The sequence below is a fragment of the Pyxicephalus adspersus genome, chromosome Z, assembly GCF_032062135.1.
Source record: "Pyxicephalus adspersus chromosome Z, UCB_Pads_2.0, whole genome shotgun sequence".
NCBI classification, from domain to species: domain Eukaryota; kingdom Metazoa; phylum Chordata; class Amphibia; order Anura; family Pyxicephalidae; genus Pyxicephalus; species Pyxicephalus adspersus.
Window position 1 is genome coordinate 13,079,912 of NC_092871.1, and position 22,667 is coordinate 13,102,578.

General features: G+C 36.9%; 1 protein-coding gene across 2 annotated transcripts in view; it reads right to left on the reverse strand.

Moving 5' to 3' along the window:
- LOC140343780 (uncharacterized) overlaps window positions 1-22,667 on the reverse strand; it is a 60,061-nt gene that overhangs the window by 14,057 nt on the left and 23,337 nt on the right. The window contains exons 2-4 of one of the 2 annotated variants that reach the window (XR_011923413.1): window positions 9,010-9,345; window positions 4,572-4,772; window positions 52-1,680 (exon numbers count right to left, since the gene is read on the reverse strand). Coding sequence is in view for 1 of the 2 variants with exons in the window: in XM_072430654.1 (XP_072286755.1) it covers window positions 4,572-4,746 (175 nt within the window). In the remaining variant the exon portion in view is untranslated. Of the gene's footprint in view, window positions 1-51; window positions 1,681-4,571; window positions 4,773-9,009; window positions 9,346-22,667 lie in introns of those variants that run through there. The other variant, XM_072430654.1, reaches the window with a different exon arrangement.

Genomic DNA, 22,667 nt, shown 5'->3' on the forward strand with positions numbered 1-22,667 from the left:
AACCAAACAGCATTCCCTCCAAACAATGGACAGTTGGTGGCTTTTGTTTCCAGCTGCCATTTTTCCATTTATTATTTATGGGCTGAGATTCCCTTAAACTTTCCCTTGTGGGAATCTTCCAGGTCCATGTGTTTTATTGGGAGTAATATAGAGCCCTATATGTGGCACTATTCAATAAGTGCAAGGAGCAAAGTGCAGCAATACTTAATATTCAGTTAGAATTAACTGTGCTCAAGTCAGACTGCTCAAGTCAGACTAATATAGGATACTTTTTGGAGTTTTAGGTAAAGCAATAGTGATAAGCTTGCCGCAGGAAATACCCCTTTTGGTACGCATGCAGCTGTGTACATTACCATTGACATACAGACATGACATAACCTCAAAAAGTTCAAAACAGCTAATGTGGAAGTAAAGTTCTGTAAGGAAAACCCTTTATAATTGCCATCCCTTGTTTCTAAAAATAGCTCCACATGCAAAGCTAATGTAAAAAATGACTGGCATTTTCCTTTGCATAGTTTCTTGCCATTTACGTTCCCGACATGCGTACCTTACTCGTCAGCATGTGAGTCATCTGCTGCTCTGCTTTCTCTGACATGACTCTGTTGTTTCGTAAAACCTGTTTGTTGAAATACGTGTATGTGTTTCTTTGATGTGGTTCTCCTTTCTCTAAATCAGTACAGAGTATGATATAGGATCGCAAATTATTGATGTGTTTCCTGGGTGGAGTAGTTTGTTAGTCAAAGGAGAAATTTAGTTTATGAAATGTTTTTAACAACACAAAAGTACACAAACTATAACTAATTTATAGGCTCTTAAAAAATTAAACTGTTTATAGACATAAAAAGAAAATCTTACCCATGACCCAGTTGTGGAAATTTGTATTGGCTAAAAGTATTTTAGTATATTTTAATTTGTAATGGCTCCATAGACATTTTACCTAATCTGCTGCACAGTTATTATTATTGGGATCCATTGATTAGTAGTATTTAATACTAGCACATTTATTGTGTATTTTAACCACCTTTAAGCACTGGTAAAAAGGTTTATTGTATTTATATCTGTATTTCTATCTATATCTGTTTAAAACCTCTACCTAGCCTAGTCTATAATATGAAACCCCTTGAATTGCACAGATAGTAAGCATTGGCCCCTCCAATTTTCTAGTTGTGTACAAGCAAGGGGAGTATAAAGGGGTTAGGGGGCTTGTTTGCAAGAAAAGTGTCACTTTGACCTGCATGAGTAAGGTGACATGGTCTTTTAAAAGTGAACCTATGCTTCTCCTTAAACTGTCTATAATATGATACCACTTTAAAACACTTAGAAGGAAGCTTTGGCTCTTCCAGTTGTCAACAGTTGAGATTTCAATATTGGCTGCAATTGTAGAAGGAGCTGTGTACATGCAAGGGGAGTAAAAAGTGGTCGGGGTTTTTTTAACCTGCATTAGTTGAGTCACATCCTTCTTGGACATCAGTTGACCTTTTCCAGGCTGCACATACTTATCTTTCCCTTAATCATTGTTGACCTGCAGGCAGCAAAAACGAAAGGCCATTGTAATCTCGGAGGCCTTCCAATATGGTTGAGAACTCTTCCCAACCTATGTTGGTCACACCATACCTGGAAATGCTGGATAGTTTTGTGATGCTGACAAAGGGGGCATGAAGGTAATTCTGTTGTTTTGCCCTGCATAGTAAAACACAACACCTGTTTTAGGTTGTATTCTTTACATTATTGACAATGTCCCTTCCATTATTATTCTAGGAATATGGAAAACCACCAATGCAATAATAACAGAATGAGGACACTGGTATCGCTATCACATAAGCACTGCTGCAACAGACATAATGCAGTCTATTTTTTCATAATGTTGAAGTCAATACTATACAGAATTATTAGGGGTCGTTTCTGGACTCCCAACAATAACATTGTATGTGGGATTTTCATACCTTGCTCTAAATGTCAATGCTTTTATAAATACCTTGTACATAAAATCAGCAGTAGCAGCCAAAAAAAAAGTTTTAAAAGCAATGCCAATCAAATGAAAATGCTTTTCTTTAGTAAATTCTTATATGATGTCATTCAGCCAATGATATTAGCGGTGCATTGGTCTGCACAGCAAAAACCCTCAATTCTGTATTCTTAGTAGTTTTAAGAGTGGGTAAAACTAAAAATAAAACTGAATTTCTTGATTTGTATGCATTGATTTATTTTGTGGAAATAAATCAATGCATAATGTGGAAATTATTTTGGTGAAAGGCGGAGCGAGAAAAAGTGGTGAGTTGAAAAATAGTTATGCCAGGAAATGAATACATAAATGGTGGATAGCACCATTTATTTAGAAAAAATTATTATAAAAAGGTAGTAAGAGGAATATGGAGGCAACTTCACCAGCAATATTAATCAGAAAAACCCTCCTTGGTGCTTAAAGACCTTGGGTGTGACCCTTACCAGGTGATTTCAGGCATGCAATAGTATGTCTGTCACCAAAAATATAGTGCCCATTGGTCCATGTGAGAAGAAAAGGTTTTCTTCTTAAAGGAAAATCATGTCCTTGCTTGTTCATCATTGGCCACTAATTTGATACTACATAAGCCCAAGGATTTATGGCTGGCCCAGCAAACATTGCAGTTGTATTGCATCTTAATGTGATATTAAGATAACATTTCACTTTTACCTGAACAAATATGTCCACCATTGGGGGTAAGGACAAAAGATTACTTCTGTACGAGAACTTTAAAACATGGTGGAGGAGGACCCAGGAAATTTACCTAGTATGGGCCCCAGATATTTCTGAAGTCAGCCATAGAACTATTACACTAGTAGCGTAGTGGCCCTAGAACGCTACTTAGAACTTGGAAAAAATAGTTTTTTGTCTTGGTTTAGACATACTGCAATACAAATGTTGGTCACTGAGTGTGCTCTGACTTTATGTTTCTTGCAGAGAATTCCCAAATATTCTTCAATACCGGCTTTACCCACAAGATGTTGCACTGAGATTATTCTGTAGAGTTCCCTGCATTTATATCTGTTAACAATGTCATAAGCACTGTCTATGTTGTATGTGAGTAATACTGGGCGGCATCAAGGTTACTAAGACATTTTTGGGAGTTGACCAGTAACCTGGCTAGAACATATTTTACACAATCAATTAAAAGCAATCCTTCCACAAATCAAGGCCAAGAAAAATGTATTAAGCAACATGCACAAGTCTGTTTTGGCAGTCATAAAACAAATCTGAAATCAAAAGTATCTGTACTTCGTGTGCCCATAAAAAAGCACATAAACTGTAAAAAAACAAAACATAAAAAAAAAACATATTAGCATGTATTAACTTTCACCTATTGCTGTAAATCTTGTTTATAGCTTGTCTCTGCAGTTTTATGGTGAATGAAGTTATTTTGATGAGTTATAAACTATTTTATAGCCCTGATGACTTTAGGTAGCTCATATAACTAACTGTATGGAGCTTTTTTCAAAAAGGAATTGTGGCTTAGCGGTTTTCTTTCAGATGTTCCAGGACTACCATATTTTATCTTTTAATATTTTTATTAAACAAATTTTTTTAATCATAAACAAAGAACAAAACTAATGTAATAAATAACACATCGAACAATGTTATAAGATAAGGGATAGAGACTAAATAATATAACTCTTTATCTCCCCTGAGTAAGCCATATAGCAAAATTCTTTAGGAATGCATACAACCGTGGGTATTCTGTTAAACCTAGCTGATGCATATGAGACCAACTCTGTGTAGTATTACCGTTGGTTATTAGGTTGTAATTATTTATTTTCTTGTACCTAACTCTCTAACTTTAATTAAAAAATGCCCAACCATATGCCTAAAAAAGCCCCCCATTTACTGTTTTTTCTACTTCTTTTTAATTGTTAAAGTTTCGGGGCTGGCATTGAGAATCTTTTCTAAAACCATTGGAGAATCTGGTCTGGAATTTTTGTCCTTAAATAGAGGGTGATTTGGCAAAGCAAGCTCTTCTTTCCTACATGGGAATGTTAACAGTGTCATAAAGCGTAATGGAGAACAACCTATTACTTATATATCAAGTGAAAGGGAGACGTGAGCCTCACTAACAGAAGACAAGTGAAAATGTAGGACAATTTATGATGTCATTGGTAAAAATTGTTTAATATAGTAGAAAGGGGAAGACAAAACACCAACAGGGAAGAAGGAAAGCAGTAGAAAGAGAAGGATATAAAAAAGGTATAAATTCCAGATTCACCACCGAGGAAAAGCAAAAGGGCCATCAAAAACCAGAGGAGCAAAAGTTTGAGACTCCCAGTCATATTTTACTGTTTGCTTTTAGAAGTGTACGAAATCTCTATCAATGGCCTTCTCATTTTTGGTCCCTTTTTGGTCAAATAGAGGAAGATGTCAGAGGAGGACTGATTTTTTGGTCAGTAATAATAAGACATGTTAGGCTGGTGGCTTGGATTTGAGATTTAATTATTTATTATCAATGATCCTGAGATGTTATGTGATTGAACGTCACAAAGAAAGCAAATACTAGCAGTGAAAAGTTGGGTTGGAATAACCCATATTTGTTAAGGCTACTCACCGTTCTCCATGCCCAACAAGTAATGAGGATCCATGGTACATTTTGAATGAATGCCAGAATAACAGTAAGGATGAGCAGTGGTGTAAATGTTGGCAGGTAAAAATGACGCTGGATGGGTGTTGGGCTCATCCCCGGGCTCCTTAGCACTGCACGGGTCATGCACGTACTCATTCATTCATTGATTAATTTAATGCTTTAGACCTATGAACACAAAGAAAATTAAGCAAGTCTTATCAAATGAAGAAACATAGAAAAATAATGGCAAAAAGACCAACTGGTTCACCAAGTCTTCTAATATCTTGATTTGTTTGTTTAACCCTCCTGCCTGATGATACATCTATTTTTGGCCCAGGCATATTTTAAATTTACTTACACACCACCATACTTTGAAAGTCTGTTCTAAGCATCAACTTCTGTTCCTACAAAATAATACTTTCTTTGGCTAGTTCAAAACTTTTTTTTACCAATTGAAGGTCATGTTTCATGGTATTTCATAATTTGTTCACACAACCATAAATGTACGTGTTTGGGAGTGAATAGCAGTAAATGCTGAGCCTCCACTGTTGGCAGGAAAACACAAACAAAAGGTAATTTTTATTAAGTAAATGTACGTGTTTGGGTATTTAATGAAGATAAATGTCCTAACTGAATGAAAAGGAGCCTGTCAAAGCACCATATATCAAAAATGTTGAAGCTTGGTACTGCTGATCTCCTGCAACCTGTTGCCAGTCTTCTGATCACCCCTGCAATGGCTGCATGGTATTTCTCAGGAAGGTGTCCTGATAGTGACTACAGTGAAATATACCTGGATAATGCCCACTTGTTGCCCCTGTGATAAACAGGAGCCCAATTACAAACAGTGACAGTGTAGTCACACCATTAAAAAAAAGATGTTCCTAAACAAAGACCTTCTTGGCTGAATCACAAGTATTAATTTATTCAAAGCTGAAGATTTTATTAATATTGAAAACTTATTTTGAAAACTTAATTATAATAAAACTTGAGATACAAGAGTTCTATAATCATTTTCCTTAAACTATTATTAACTTTTATTTGTAAAGCTCAGGAGCGGTGAGGTGGGAGATAGGTACATAGAGACCCTCACAAGGAACCCTCCTCAGCTAACAGGAACCCCCACAGATGCCCAAATTCAGTTCCAGGGCCTCAAGTAACTTCTGCAGAGCGGCTCATTGTTGGCTATGTCTGCCACTGGGTACAAACCATTCACTGGTATCAAAGGGCCCATGGTGTACATCCTAGCAATACTTGTTCTTAGTGTTCTAAGTTTGGTAGTGAAGCAGACATAAAGGTAGATCTTTTAGTTTAGGATAGAGTCACAAATGGAAGCAGAGTAAGCAGATCAGGAATTCTCAGAGGGGCCCCAATCAGTTTAGTAGGGAGTCCCAAGTCAGTTCTACATAGGGATCCACTCTATGTCTGCAACTGTTCAGGCACCAACATTACTCTGACCTGTACAATAAACAGAGGCTGAAGATGACAAACCTGCCTATGTAACAAATGACACGGAAAGAGGAGAGGACCCTAGGGGATCCTAGCATACAATAGGTAGGTGGAATGTATTTATACTTTATTCGGGTGACAATAGCTCTGCAATGCACAGAGACAAGTCACTGGCTGTCATGTGCTTGCTGCAATGTTGCCTTTGGCCTATATATCACCAGTTTATTATAAAATGCTTCACATACTGTACTGTCCATTTATGGTAATTAGTCTTTAATTGACCTTTGCAACATTCTACACAGCCAGCTGATGAATTCTGACTGCAATAGTAATCGGAACATAAGTCATAATTAAAACTATTCTAACCCCTCCCATGAAAACCTTGTCATTGTTTGCTCTTCACACAAAACAACACATACAAATCAATTCTACAATGTGTTTATGATTGGATTACATAACAGTAGGGTCATCTCACAGATGTAGAATCATTCACTGTATACACATTTCTGGAGTAGGGTCAATATTCCCTTAACCCACACCTCAGCCTTCTGTATCAGATCTGTCCAACTCAAGCCCTAAATGACTTACAGGCAGTAAAGGGTACCTGGAGATAATTTATTAAAGAAACTGACATTTTCTGACTCATTGTTATTAATTTCTTACTAAGTTTACTGTAGTTGGAAGTACTAATAATGTGTGTGGATCCTGATCCTGGAGGATTGGACATAATCATGACTTTTGAAATCCCTACCTTGCCCTTTGATCACTCAATGAACAGTATGCCATTGTATTTGAAAAGCAAAACCACAGTTATATTAATTTACAAAGCATATTTATTCTAACAATTTTTTCCGTCAATTCAATAATCAATTAGAACCAATCAGTGCCATCCATAACTGGAATGTGGGCACCTGTAATGTAACTTTAAGGCTTAAACGTCTGTCCTGACCATTTCAAAATAACACATCTAACAAATCAACTAGTCAAGATTCCCCAAGGTATTACATTTTATCTGATGACCTCTGGCAAAGTAAAACTGTGTCAACCAGTAAAAACATTCACGTGTGGAAATTCCTAAATGAAGAGAAGACATCTCATATAGCTGATGCTTATAGAGAGGTCATTGGTCCTCTTCATCTTCAGGCCAACCCTACCCTTGCAGTAGCTAATTAATTGAGTTACACCTCTTTGCATTGTAATGAAGCATGGGCACTACACCACCAACTTTAAACTTCACAACAAGAGCATCAGGAGCCCCTTTCATTAAGGTTCCAGGGTATATGCACTATTTGATATCCTACAAAGGTTCTTACCCTTTCCTGAAGATATAAATAGGTTTTGCCTAGTGATACACTTTACGTGAAGTAAGCAAATATTATCTCATGAGTGATACATTATCCTTCACTGCTATCCTATCAGTTCACAAAGAAAGTATTCCTTTGATGACAGATAACCCAACAGCATAGGTGAGATTTGGCAGCATGTATGCTGATAACATGAATAATATCTAATGATATAATTTATGTTTATTGATACATTTAATAGCTACTTTGTTGGTCATAAAAGTCTTTGTGTACATACCCTGCCAATTAATATTTGGAAAGTGCCAGCAGGTTATAGAATGAAAGCACAATAGCATTTATCCAGTGGTTGTTGCAACAACAGTTTTTATCTTTGTGATTTAAACAGCATATAAGATCTCCCCTCTTCCATACATTCATGTTGATATATCGGTCTCAGTGGCCAGTAGAAATGACTAGAGAGTGGAGCGTGTTGGAAAAATTTAACATACCGAAAAGGTCCTTTCAGAACAAAACTTTTAGAAGGGGGAAAAAGTTTGGTCACCTTTTTACTAAACAAACAGAAATGATTTATACGTAACATCTAGCTTTAAAATAAAGTAATAAAACAATAAAAATATTTTTTTTCTTAATAATTAAAGGCGTGGATCTACAAACAGAAAGGGATCTTCCTAACATATTTTCTAATATTTGGGATGTCTTTCACTGGGTAAATCCAACACCCTGAAAACATTAGATCCCTAAATAGGAATAATTTAAAATAAAAATAAAAAAGCAAAATTAGTTTTTTCCCTATTACCCCAACAACCCCCCTTCCCTTGCATTATGATCGTTATTCATCCTGGGTCCGTGGATTCGCCAGGACAATGGACGACTGGCACTGTACACACGCCAGATTCTCGCCCGATATACCCTGAGCCGATTATCGGGTGAGAACCATTGAATGTGTGTACGTAGATTTAGAGAGCTTTAATAAATAAGGCCCATTGTGTTGTCAAAAAACAAGGTGGGGGCATAAAACAGCAGAATTCAGAAGTGATATACTTTTAGCACAGTGAGAGTTTCCTGGTTCTCACTGGCAACGAAATAAATAATTATATTTTTAGTCCAGACTTTAAATTTGAGACAATACCCTGTTTATATACCACACTATGTTTTCAGGCAGTTTACACATAAACAGAAGTCACATTGCTATGACATTTACAACGAGCCGACTCTGGCTATCAAATATTCAATGCATGTCTCAGCTGGGTGTAGCCTCATTCCAGCTTAGCTCTATGTAGACTGTCAGAAGAAACATGGCAAGGTATAATACTCAATGAATCCAGACTGGCGATCATGCTAGAATAATCACGTCATAATATTTGTCAGTTGCATATCATTTTTAGACAGTACTATACACCCTGTATTAATCTATTTGTATACACGAATGTGAGTGAAGCCTTAGCCATCACCATGACGTAGATCTGCACCCTTGTTTGTTTTTATAATTTTTTGGGGAATTCTAGTCACATCTGAGTCAGCTTTTTTTTGAAAGGCTGGGATTGCAGTTTTTTTAGGTTTAGTTTATGATACCTAGCCAGTTACATTTGCTTTGTCAGGGCTAATATAGGTGTAACTGAACCTGACCTTGACTGAGGACACATATTTAGACTTACGTTACAAAAAAAACTCACCTTTACTTCTGCACATCTCTTGATGCCTCCAGAGCTTTCCTGGATTGGGTGCCACACCATCCTGTTACCCAGCTTTGTCCCGACAGATTGGGTCTGGCTGGGCGCTGCCATTTTCTTTCTTCTTCTTCCAGCTTCTTCCTACGTCACCTGATCTTGCAGGCGTGAGAACCCATGCCATACTGTGCTGTAAAAAGAGTGCCAAGCTTACTGCATTTTTTTCCCTCATTGATGGAAAAGCTCCTTCTGTTCATGCCTGGTATCGGGGCCCAAAATAAGGAGCAGACAGAAGCCTCCAGTGAAGTGGGATGTGTATATCCCCGGTTCTTCGCTCCCATTCTGCAAAGGCAATAAAGACAGAATATAAAGGGGTTGTCTACCGTTTTATGTAAAGTAAAATGCTGGAGATAGGTCCTATTTGTGAGGGATTAGGATTGTGTAAAAGTAAGGAGGGAGGAGCTGGGCTTCTTTTGGCATTCCACTGGGGTTGGTTTAGACGTTGTAGAAACCTGGAAGTACTGGTTTTTAAAAAAAATATCTTATTTATTTTAAACCTTTTAGCTTTTTATCTATACACAGATTAGGCACTAAAAAGCTTACAATGGAGGGTGTAACCATATATTTGTCAATTGGAGGACAGTTATGTTTTACAAATATATTTGGGAAATAACAGGTGCAGGGAAAGTAACATTCGCCCTTATAACTAGGACAATTGTTACATTAAGCATCTTTTCATTTGCAAGAACAAGTGTTGTCAACTGTCAAGAATGTATTGAGGCCATATGAATTCTGTCTCCATATGAGTCCGTGGGTTAAAGAGGCAGTTTAATAGGGGTTTATATGCATGCCATTTGTCATCAAATACCAGCAATCATTTTTTAATCCAAATAACTCACCTAGACTTTTTTACAACAAAAATCTTACATCAGACATCAGTCTGTTATTCTAATTCCTTTAATCTGATTTTTTCAAAATCCACCTTTAACATAGGAATGATACCTTGGTATGCAAAATGACTGGGCTGTTTCCTCCTCACACACAAGAAATTTCAAAGTGGATGCCTCCTTTAATTACCCAGTTTGCTCACCTCTTTAACAATTACATATGTAATTAAAATATGATTGTATTGTATGCTATCTGCTATACAATTAGATGTACTATGAAGGAATCTTTAATTTTGAAACCATTCTTAGCAATGTGAAATATTCATCTGATAAATGATCAAATAAGACAAAAATGTATGCAGTACTTCAATGCATGGTGCTGCATAATAAAATAGGTATCTAACTAAATTATTTTTAGGTTTGGATGAATTGTAGCGGGGCTTATTACTGCTCCCAGTGATCCAGGCAGTACTTCTTACCCCAATTCAGTCATTTAGCCAATACTGGCTGTTAGTCAAACCCTACTATTAAATACAATTAACAAAATTACCCAATATGTTTTTGAAAAGAACCCACTACAGAGATCAAGATTTATACCTTAGGCATCCAGCTGTATAAAACAATACACTAGAATCACTCTGAACAATAAGATGTTGAATACTGAACTCTCCAGTTGTCAGGAAAGCCAACATTTGTCATATTGCAGGGATCTTTTGTCCAACATTTTCAGATGAATCACATTGTGTGTCCCCCCCTCCACTGAGGACCACGGATTCTTTTACTGGTTGTTATGTTACTAAGGCTGCGTACACACGTTCAATAATTATCACTGGTAGTGAACGACTAATGACCGTTCGTCCGATAGTCGTTAACAAAAAACGTGCACAATGATGCCGATGAACGAGTATCTTAACATAAAAGCTACTTTTTTGTACCCGCTTGTCAAACTATTTTTCCACTAAGAGTCCTAGTCTGACCGGAAATGATATAAACATATCCTCTTCCCTTGTCTAAAGAGTGGCCCTTCCAATATTTCACTTTACTATTTGCCTGTTCATCTGCCCATCACACTGGCTGATTACACAAAAATAAGGTTTCCAAGATAATAGGGCCCAAGGTCTTGCCCAGGAATAGTAGTCCAGGTTTCTAAATTAGTGTCCAGTGATTTGTGGCACACTGAATGCTGACAATGAGAATTGGGTAAGCCTTTATCTGTAAAAATGGAGCTAATAGTGGTTGCATTAAGGGTCATCATGTGCAACGCAGGACCAGCGATCTTGCATTGTATTGAGCAAGCAAGAGCACAGTGAGAGCCTGAAGCCATGAACAGCTAGAGAGAGTGCCAGCTGATGGAAGAGCAAAAAAAAAAAAGGGTTGTACAAGAGGGTGCTAAGAAGTTCCTGGCTTTGCCCAGAAGGAAGAGTGCCAGAGTTATGAAATAACACATTTATTCAACATATTTCCCCCTAAGACTGATGCACTTGGTACAGCGTAGTTGCAGCTTTTCTAAACCATTCAAATAAAAGCCCTTTGGTTGGGCCCCAAACCAGCTCTCAGCAGCATCTTTGATGTCAGAAATATCCTCAAAACATTGCCTCTCCAGGTGTTTCTTCAAGTTTGGGAAAAGATATTAGTCCGAAGGGGCCAGGCCAGGTGAGTAGGGGGGATGGTGGACCAATTGGAAACCCAGGGTGTTCAATTTGGCAGCCACAAAGTTGGACGTGTGGGCAGGTGCATTGTCCTGCAAAAAAATGATCCCTTTTGTCAACTGTCCATGGCGTCTTAATTTTCCTATTAATTGCCTTCTTCAGCTGGTCCAGGAGGTTGGCATAATACTGTCCCGTGATACTAGAGCCCTGAGGTAGGTAGTCCACCAACAGAATACCATCTTTGTCTCAGAAAACAGATGCCATGACTTTTTTGGCTTTTTTGGCCAACTTCTTCGGCCGTGGGGACCCGCTGTGGCACCATTCCTTTGACTGTTCCTTGGTTTCAGGATCATAGATGTGGAGTCAGATTTCATCCTCAGTCACTTGTTCAACTCGTTCCTTCTTCTGATCACTGTTTAAACATTTGCCATCACAGCTTCTCACTAAAAGAAAAAACTGTTTCAAGAATCGCAAACATCTGATATTTGCTCAGTTACATATCAAGATATTAGGCTGTCATATGCCCCCACACTCATTTTCTATTTCATCTGGAAGGGGGCAAAGCCAGAAACGTCTCAGCACCCCCTCATATTTGTGTTTGTATCCACCCCTCCAAGTCATAGATGCATTTAACCCCAGCAATGGCAGTTGGGGCCTGACTCTAAAGGTACATTAACATAAAAACCAGGGATTAAAAATAATAAAGTCTAAAAGGCATGATAATTATTATTATTATTATGAATGTCTACTGTGTGTGAATATTTAATTAACAGTCTCCATTTTAACAAGAATGTTATACACTATGTGTGTAAACAGGTGCAGGCATTAGGAGCACAACTTTTTTTATGGGTAATGGTTTATTGCTTCCAGTGATTTACAGCTCACATAGCTTTACACAGAAAGTTGTGCAACTTTATTATGATAAGCCTCAAGCCACATCATAAGATTTTTATATCTGTAAAAAATCACTTACAACATATTAAGATGTTAACTATAATTATAGTAAAGAAAAAGTAAAAGTAGGCCAATACCTGTTGAGGTGTGAAACAGTTTTTTTTAATGTCCCAGTTTGTTTGGGGCTAATGCAAGATTTTCTCTCTCCCTCACCAATTGGGGGCAAATTATTTTGAAGGGAAGGTTAAGGCAGGGTCATGGCACACTGGGGATTTGCCTTGTTTCCAGACCAATTACTAATGGAATTGCTGGCCATACCAGTGAGCAAATACTGTGCTGCTGCAGGCAGGGTACAACTGTGTTACCCTCTTTTAGGACAGGTCAGTGGCACTTTGCACTCACAATGGGCCTGATTTATTCAAGCTCTCCAAGGCTGGATAAGGTAGACTATCATGGGAGAACCTGGAATGGATTTGGTCCAGGATTGAAAACATTTATCAACTACGAGCTTGATCACCTAGGTTCACCCAATATAGTCTATCTTCTCCTCGGGAAGCTTTAATAAATCAAGTCCAATGTGTCTTCTGGGTTGAATAGTGTTGGGTATCACTAATCTTCAAAAATGTACTCATAGAATTAAGTAACTGAAGGGCTCAGCACAGTAGAAGAGATGAATATTGCAACCACAACTTATTTTTTTAGTTTTTATTTACTGCTGAATAACTTTCTAAAATAATGATGGGTGTTAGTCAAAACATAAGAGATGACACCTGAACATACTGTAGATAGAATGAAAAGGGTTGAAAGAGTGATAAAATAATTATTAGGGGAGCATTGAAATCACATTACCCAATATTTAGTCTATAAGATTTTCCTTTTAACAAATAGTAAAAATATGCAATCTTTTAGGTCCACTTTAATATTCTATTAGTATTGTAATACCATTGTGGCTTATTCATTAGTTATATATGATGAAACTTTATTCTTGGCTTAGTAAAAATTGTTTCCCTAAATTTCCAGTAATTACAATTGTAAAAAATTGGTGACTAATGTTAATGGCTTATACTGTATTATGCCAATAAAGATCCGGAACAAGTCAAACTATATAATTGCAGTTTTGTTGAATTGTCTAGGCATGTAGGATGACTTTGACATATTTTGCAAAGGAAAAAAAAAGATATACAATTCTAAAGCAAGAAAAGAAAGATTGTTAGACATGGGTGTCCACACAGATGCATTAATATAGTTAATAATTTATTGTTGCTTACTGTTCTAATCATGTCATATGTGTTTGATCTCAATCAGGATGGTGGGCAGCCCTTACACTTATGTAATAGTGTGGGTGCCCTGCAGGGCAGTAGATGGTAAACACACATTAAGGGCCAGGTAAACAGTTTGGGTTCAAAAGAAGTTATTTGGCCATTTTTAAACAAAAAGGCTTAGGCATGTCACAAGAAGAAAGTAATATTGCAGTACAAGCTGTTTTTATTTCAACTATTACTTTGCTCATTTTTTCATTTTTTTTATAACTGTAGTTTGCCTTTGATATTTTACATTACTAAAATACAATACTACTCAGTATGGCTTTGAATAATAAGTAGAAAGATAATCAAAAGTTCAATCACTAAGTAAAACAGTATTAGTTTCCTAAAACAACTGTGTGAAATCGCCCTGGTAACTAAGGAAGTGTGTTTCTTTGTGCTTTTGCATACCTTGGGAGTCAGCCATGTTGGATGTTGTCCAGGTCATGCAGGATTTATGGAAATGTATGCTAATGAATTCCTCTATGAGAATCTAATTTTGTAAATACATAGAAAGGTGTCTCTTTCTGCTACAAAAATATGGAGATTCCTTGAAGGAGTTCTGGTGTAGGAAGGAAGATCTTTAATCTTTTCAAAGCAGAGTAGAGGTGCAGGGTTGCTGCCATAAAATTGACATGATGCTGTTTAGGTCCACCAAATGTTTCTAATGCAGAATGCATAAATTGTGAAGCACTGCTGTGGGTTGTATCTTTTCAATGGCCTCAAAGAAAAGGAATTGAGACATCAATGACAGATATTGACATCAACCAAAGGAAGAGACAGTGCCTGTACATATTCTATTGGTGACCAAGGGACTCAAGCTGTCCCTAGTCTGTATGAGTGTCACGTGGTAGAGATAGAATTTGTTGCAAAGTAGCACCTAGACTATGGCTCTTGAATTTTCTCCATTAGTACGTGCTGATAGTTGTATGTGAGCAGGCAGGGTATTGGATAATAAAGCCATATAATCAAATACAGGCCTAAGGTTCAGACAGAGATAAGGCAGGGATAGATAAAGTGTCTCACTCCTATGGGGATGACCAAAGGGCAAACTATTCTGCTGTCCTACATGCCAATGGTTATGGCAGATATAACACAGGAATAGTTAAAATTTCTCTCCCCTTGGAGACAGGAGTAAGGTAAGCTGTTCTGTGGTCCTAAACTGTTCCTGTCTTTGAATAACAACGTTTCTGAATCTTTGTAAACTGTACCCTAACCACCTGGGCGTTACACTGATGTCTAGATTTCTGTTCCAAAAGCGTTACACTGTTTTTCATGAAATTTTTTTTTTTAAATTGTAGACCTGTAACTTACAGAAATATGTCCGAACAGGGTTCTAGTAGATATCATGAATATAAAAAATGTTTGAAACACACAATCATGTAAAAAAAAAAAATTACTTTTAATAAAATTAAATAAAAGACACAAAATCAGCTTAAACAAGAATACATAAATAAATGAAAAATACTGAAAATGCGATAATTCGGTATACTGTATAGTAATATATTTTTCTAAAACACCTCCCTAGTGTCCGTCACATACCTATAGACAAAACCACATAAATATATTTTCTATTATTTTGTATTGGATTGGATGCAGGACTTTGTATTCAATCCAATACAAAATGAGAACAAAATTCAAACTCTCATTTTGTATTGGATTGAATACAAACTCTTGTATCCAATCCAATACAAAATGAGAGTTTGAATTTACCAATTACATACTTTGTATTTATTTTGAATTATTTTGTATTGGATTGGGTTTGAGTTTCAATTTGAATTTCCTGCACACGCGCCGACGTCATCGCCGAGGGAAACGCACATGCTACGGACGGAGAAGAAGAAGCCGGCGGCTTCTTCTTCTCCGCCGGCCGGCTTCTTCTTCTCGGAGAAGGCACCCGACGCTGGAGATCGACGCTGGAGGACGACGCTGGAACACGATGCTGGATGATGGCAGCGGCACCAGGTAAGTGATCGATAAACCCGAACTTTTCTCACTGTATTTTCATACAGTAAGAAAAGTTCGGGTTTATCGATAATTGTAATTTTTTTTCACCCGAACCAAGGTCAGGTTTATCGCTAGGGTGGTTAATATATTTACTGTTGTCTTTTAGAGAGAAACTCCTAGCCCTTAAGGATTAGAGCTGCCCCCCTCCCGTCCTAGCATGCAAAGCTGTCTGACACCCCTTGCCTAGTGTTCCATGAGAAACAATGTTACATGGAGTTTAGGCATATCAGACCCTGAATAACCATGCTGATACCACAAAGTTGTAATGGGGCTATGTTACTACTGTGTTATTGCTAGTGACAGACTGCATCATATATATCTTTTTTGCTTTGCCTGTAGTAACCACAGCTCTTGATTGTCAAAAAAAATTAGTTCTTACCATTAAAAAAGAAGATATCTCTCAAAATTTGCTTCCAACTTTTTGTAAGGCCATCTTCTCCAAACCAACCTCTTATTATCCAATCACTGGGCAATCCCGGGACAATTTAATGGTTTTTCCAGCAACTTCCTACCATATAATTATTTTTTAACCTGTCTTCCCTGGTGATTTGACAATTTCATTTTCGTAAATTGAAGGACTAACAGTAACGAAGACTTTCTGACACCAAGGATAGGAAAAGGCAACTAGAATAGGGTGGTTCCACAGCTTTTACACCTCCCATCTTGTTCTTGAACAAGCAACATCTGCGTTGTCACATTCTATAGTGTCTGGATTGGGTTTCTGTGCTTTTGTTAAAGTTATAAATGCTGGGGTATTGTTCTAATACTTATCATTCATTAAACAGAACTAATTAATTCTGCAGATCCCTGGATTGCGGTGGAGAAGTCCTCGATCAATTGAGGATTTTTCCGCCCCAATTAAGGGATCTGCATAATTAACGGTTAAATGTGATGGCATTGCAATCTTCCTCCTTCTTAATCTTTTTTCTGGGTACCTCATCCAATTTTGCACTACACAGGCATGAGATTGGGTGACGTAGCTTGCTGTAAACGGAAAAAAAGTGCCAAGCTTACTGCGCATGAGTGAAATCAGCATCTATTTCCCTTTTCAGTGAAGAAAAATACACATTCTGCGCATGCTTGAGATCGGGCATGTGCAGAAGGAGCAGTCAGAAGCCTCCTGGAATGCATGATGTATGTATCCTGGGAGCCTCTGCACTCCAATTCAGTCTTGATCTCACAAAATAGGTGGGGTTTTACCCATTTCTTTTTGGGGTGTTGCAGTAAAAAAACTTTTTATACTATATTTAAAAGGGTTGTCTACCCCTTTATGTAAAGCAAAATTTTACTTTTGGTCTACTTTAAGAAGTAGTCCAAAAATAGGAGAGAGAAAGATAGAGGAAAAGCAGCTCTTTAATGCAAGGGAATTCAACGATCATTAAAATATTTTATTTCGTTCACTATAATTATAAAAAACATCAATTATAAAAAAAACTCTCACATATACAGCGTCCAAAAGTGGGTTAATATATACACTTAGATATTACACCATTTAGTTTAGGAATTTTAAACATAATGTATATTAATAAATTTTGACAATTAGATTAAGCATAAACCTAGACCTCCATCCTCATCATTGAACAGATTTATTTTTCATTCATAAACACAATGAGTTTGTGTATCAATCATTGATTATTTTTATTTATTCATTAAAAGCAAATTGTACCCCTTATCACCCCTAATTAACTTTTACCCTGTATCTGTACCTACAGAAAAATCAAAAACTTTAAGATACCATTTTTCCATTTTCTTATTTTTAATATTCTTGGTGAGACCATTGTCATTCATCAATAATTGATCAATAATTACTCCTATATCTTATAGGACAACTGTCCAAGTAAGGTTAAATTATTATTTTTAAACTCTTTTTCTGTTCTCTCCTTTTTCCTTTAAAAAAATTGCTACTTTTTTGCAATCATATGTTACATTTAACCATAGAACTTTCAACTGCACCATTCCATTGTTTGAATTTTCGGTTGAATTCACTCCCTCATTTCTTCCCCCTGAGGTGAATATAGCAGGTAAGCCAATGCTATTTCTATGCATACATGCATATACCTATGTTCCAATGATTGTGAGATAATTTCTTTTCACTAGATTACTAATATAAAAAATATATATTTGTATGGTCTTTCTAGGGTCTCAAAAATCCCCTGATTGGGCCCAATTGGGGTGAAACACGACCGGAGAGACATTTAGTGTATATATTGACCCACTTTTGGACGCTGTATGTGTTTTAGTGATCTATGGCCAAATTGTCATAGACATTTCATAATTGATGTTTTGTATAATTATATTTTATTGAACAAAAGAAAGTATTTTAACTAACCTTGGATTCCTTTGCCTTAAAGAGACACTTTTCCTCTATCTTTCTCTTGATACTCTCTAAACACATTATTACACATTACATTAAAAGTAGATTGGACATGCTTTACAATTTCTTTAACAATACAAGAACAAGTCTAGTTAATTATCTACCACTAGCTAAACCATGCCTAGATAAATAAGAGCCTTGACATACATTCTCCTACTGTATTTTTGTCACTAGGTTTAAAAAAACCAAATGCCTGAAAGTTAAACCAGAACTAAACCCTCTATACTCACCCGTTTCTATTCTGTCTCAGGATGCCATCATCTTCTTCCTCCTTCTCTTTCTAGTTGTGAACTTCAGCCTTCTTGATTGGCCAAGCGAGGTTGACATATCTCCTGCATGGGGTCAAGCAGGAGGGATCAGGCAAGTAAAAATTATTATTTTAGGAAGAACGGCTTGTTTCTCCAATAAAGCCCTGTCAGATCACACATTTTATAAGCGGAACTTTAGCCTTGCTTTAGGAAAACATGAACAGTAATAACCAAATTTACCATTGGCTTCAGAATGTTCATGATAGTTCACACATTTTCTTTGGTCAACTCAAGTTTTGGCAAACTCAAGCCTCATTCCTGTACCTAATTAATCAATGGATTATTAATTGATTCCCACTACAGTTTTTATTGCATGATCATTCAGAAACCAAAGATGTTTATGATTAAAACCTGATTAAAACAAAAAGTGTGTGGCTAGCATTAGAGTATGGGACATTTGAAATTCTAAAGAATATCTACATTTTAATTAAATATATAATATTAGGCTTGAAATAAATTAGGTTTGCCTAGCTCAATTTAGTCATCTGCACACCATTTAACTAGAGGGAGGATAGTCAGTGTGAGTTATTTTAAACTCTTTAGCATTGCAGGGTGTTGATGTAACACAGTAGTTTTCGTGCAGGAGATGTGAGGATGATGATGATCTCATTATTGTGGTATTGCTCATTCAATATCCCGTCAGGAACGTGACCAAGCTGTGTTGCCTATCTGGTATAGGAAAAAGTTGGAGTCACTTGCCTAGATATGTGGTGTGGCAAAGATTTTCAAGTAGAAACAAAAATTTGGATGCATGTGGACTCACCTAAACTATTGCAGTAATTTGTGCCTTACCGTGTGTGTAACGGTAACACTAAGCATTCATTTTGAATGGCATCTGAGGGATTAGCATCAAACATACTGCTTGTATATATTTATATAATTACATTTATGGTTTTATTTTCAAGGGCTTCAGTGTCATCACAGAAAAGTAACATAAAATAAGTTTAACTTTCGGGCTCTTTTTGGCACACTCTCCCCAGAGCCAAAAAATCAGGCTGACCTACATTTTGGAAAGACCTCTATGGTTCTCCCAGCACACAGGATTCCCCCATCCATTTTATGTAAGGAACTTACCTTTCCAGTGAGCCCACGGCATCCCTGGGGATCACAGCCGGGCTGCTGCCCTGCTTGCAGCGTGTCTCCCCCTGCAGGCGGAGGGATCCGTTCTAGCCAAACTACTGTTCGGCCAGGCGGCATCCCCAGCATCCCTATGGATGTGAACAGAGAAATTCTTGTTCTCAGCACTCCTGCAGATGTGCAAAGTAGGGCACGTCCCAGGGGTGCTGTGGAAAGAGGTGCGCACGCTACCACGCGTGCCTCTTGTACCCCCCGGGGGCGAGGCACTCGGCTGCCTTGCCACGGGGCAGGACATAGTTAGTTTGAATTCCCTGCTGCCACTCAGCCACAGGGGATTCAGTTATCCCCCAATCAAATGGCGCCAGGTGGCGCAAGGTAATTGGGCACTCTGGCCATTTAAGGATAACCTGTTCTGAACACCATTGCCTGCTATAAGCCTCTGTGTGTACAGTGTGCTCGGGTGCGTTCTCTGTGTTGGTTCTTATTAACCTGTTGTCGTTACCAATAGCAAACTGGTCTGATACCTGATTCTGCCTGAACTCCCCCTGCCCTGACCTTGGATTGTTTGTGACTACTCTTGCCTGCTGCCTGCCCTGACCTCGGATTGTTCCTGACCTGGCTTTGCCTTACCCTTCTTTACTATGCTTATTGGACTGATCATCTGTGAATAACCCCTGTCTTGTTTTATGACGAAAATAAAGCTTGATAAAAGGATTCTTGGAGTTGGCTGTGGTTCATGTGCCCAGGTGCATTACATTTTGATTCTACACTTTAAACAGCTTTTCTGAGCCTCCTGGTTCCCATTCTGAAACACCGGCTCCTTTTAATTATCATCTGCCAGGTGCTTCATAACCACCTCTGATTTCTGGTCTAGAAGAAGGGTGGAATATTGGGCTCACCCATTCTATCCAAGGCTGAATCCCAATTAAGATTTGCAAATCTGTAGCACAGCACCCTGACTCTACCCAGTTCCTTTCATCCCTTTACCAGGGAAAGAGATGGGCAGCACAAGAAGCCAGCTAGACTATAGTGTGTTGCACAGTGCATTTTATCTATCACTTGGAGTTTTTTTAAGGAGGGAAGAGCAGAGAGATGATCTGATTAGTATGTTACTGATCCTTTAATGTCCACTCACAAGCTGAGACAGGTCACAAACCAAACTGCAACAGCTTAGCTGCAGTTCAGTCCTCAGAGAGGTCTCAGTGACTAAAGAACCAGTAATACCTAGATTACTAAACTGGTTTAAAATAAACTGAATATTTTAATACATAGATGCTTGCATAAACCATTACACATTTCCTTAAGTTTTAAAATTTAAAACATGGGTGCCAAGCACACCTATATTATAACAACATTGGCGTTAGAAAGACAAGCTGTCATGTAATTGCAGCATGTACAAGGTAGTAAACAAACTTTAGCAATGTGTAAATGTAATTAGTCTTCTGCTCTGAAAATATGAGTCATTTTAATTCTGTGTAGGGCGGATCCATTCATAACTGGATTATCAATATATGAATAAATGAATAAATAGCCATATTAAATATTTCTATTCAACTGTATTACCAAATAAATGTCTTGCTTGTTATCGATAAATAATCAACCTGGTCTCCAATTTTTTTATGACCTCCCCAGCTCCTTTTTTATGGGTGTGACCATATATTAATGCTAAATTAACTTTCCTCACACTACTATACACATTCACACATTTCCAGAAAAATTTTAAGCAGGAACAGGGATTCTTCAATAGGATAAATTGAAACACATATTGAGGCTAGCCAACTGGAAACAAGTGACCCCTCTTTGACCAGTCCTTACTGGTTATAGCATAATATAATGGACATATATGGCCATTTACTTAGCAAAGTAAAAAACAAATCCTTTGCAGAGTGATAATGAACTTTGCTAAGTGAGCAGCATACATTCTTAACATGTCAAGCTTTATAAGAATCTAATAGTTGGGTTTAAATTGAATTTATAGGATTGAAGACATTTAATGTTTTGAGTTATTTTGATTTTATTAGTTTTTTAATTTTTTTAATTTAGAATTAGAAATCTTTAGATTCTGAATACTTAGAGGTAAATGGTTAAATAGACGTCACTGAACACACAAATATCTTTCTTTTTTTAGTTTTCCTTCAACATTTCCTAATGGATAATCTATTTATGATTTTATATATATATATATATATATATATATATATATATATATATATATATGGGATCTTTGAAAGTTGTTTGTGCACATTAATGCTTTTGATTTTGTTGATTCTGAGAACCCAACATCAAAAAAGAAAAAATTGCAATTTTGAAAATATCTAAAAAATTGTCATCAAAAATTGACCAGGTATTTTTCAAAACATAGCACCGTTTGGTAAATTATTATTCTTTTTTGTTAACTTTTATCTGATGAAATTAAAAATAAATTTGATCATTTATGTATACCTGCTTTAGGACTAATACTTAATGATTATTAAAATTATTTATTGAAATTAAAATTGTGAGCAGAATGGTGGTAGTTTCATTGACATTCAAGATCATGATAGCTAGACTACCGCTTTAGTACCACTTTATAAAGTTGATGATCAGACAGGTCATTTTTGCAAAGAGGGAGAGATGATGTTCCTTCCGCAATAATTTGTTTTACCTGCCTGATCGCCCTGAGAAACTGTCAAAGAAACTGAGCTGTGCATGTGCAGTTTAGCAATGTTTATTTTTTTAATAAACAGTATTTATTTCATTTTTTAGAACATACATTTCACTTTAATTGAATTACTTTAATAGTAATTAAATTAGTAATAAAGTAATATCAATTTTGGATAAAAGCATTATCTAGAAAGATGGTGAGAGTAAGGATTCTGTAGTCTATCAGGATGTGACACTGAAGGACAAAGTAAGCCAGTTGGGGGACCAAATGGGACTTATACCATGCATTAAAACTATTATAAAAATAATATCAACCAAACTATAATAATAATAAAAAATAAATACATATAGAATATAGAAGTACAACACTAAATTGCACAAATTGCAAAATTGTGGCAAAAAATCAGGTCAGGTCAATGGGTTTCTTTTAAACTGGTTTGTTTTAACTTTTTTAGTCACCTAACGCTGGTCACAGCATGGGGAATAGAAAACTGTGGACTCATTTCCGCCATTTGATGATATAC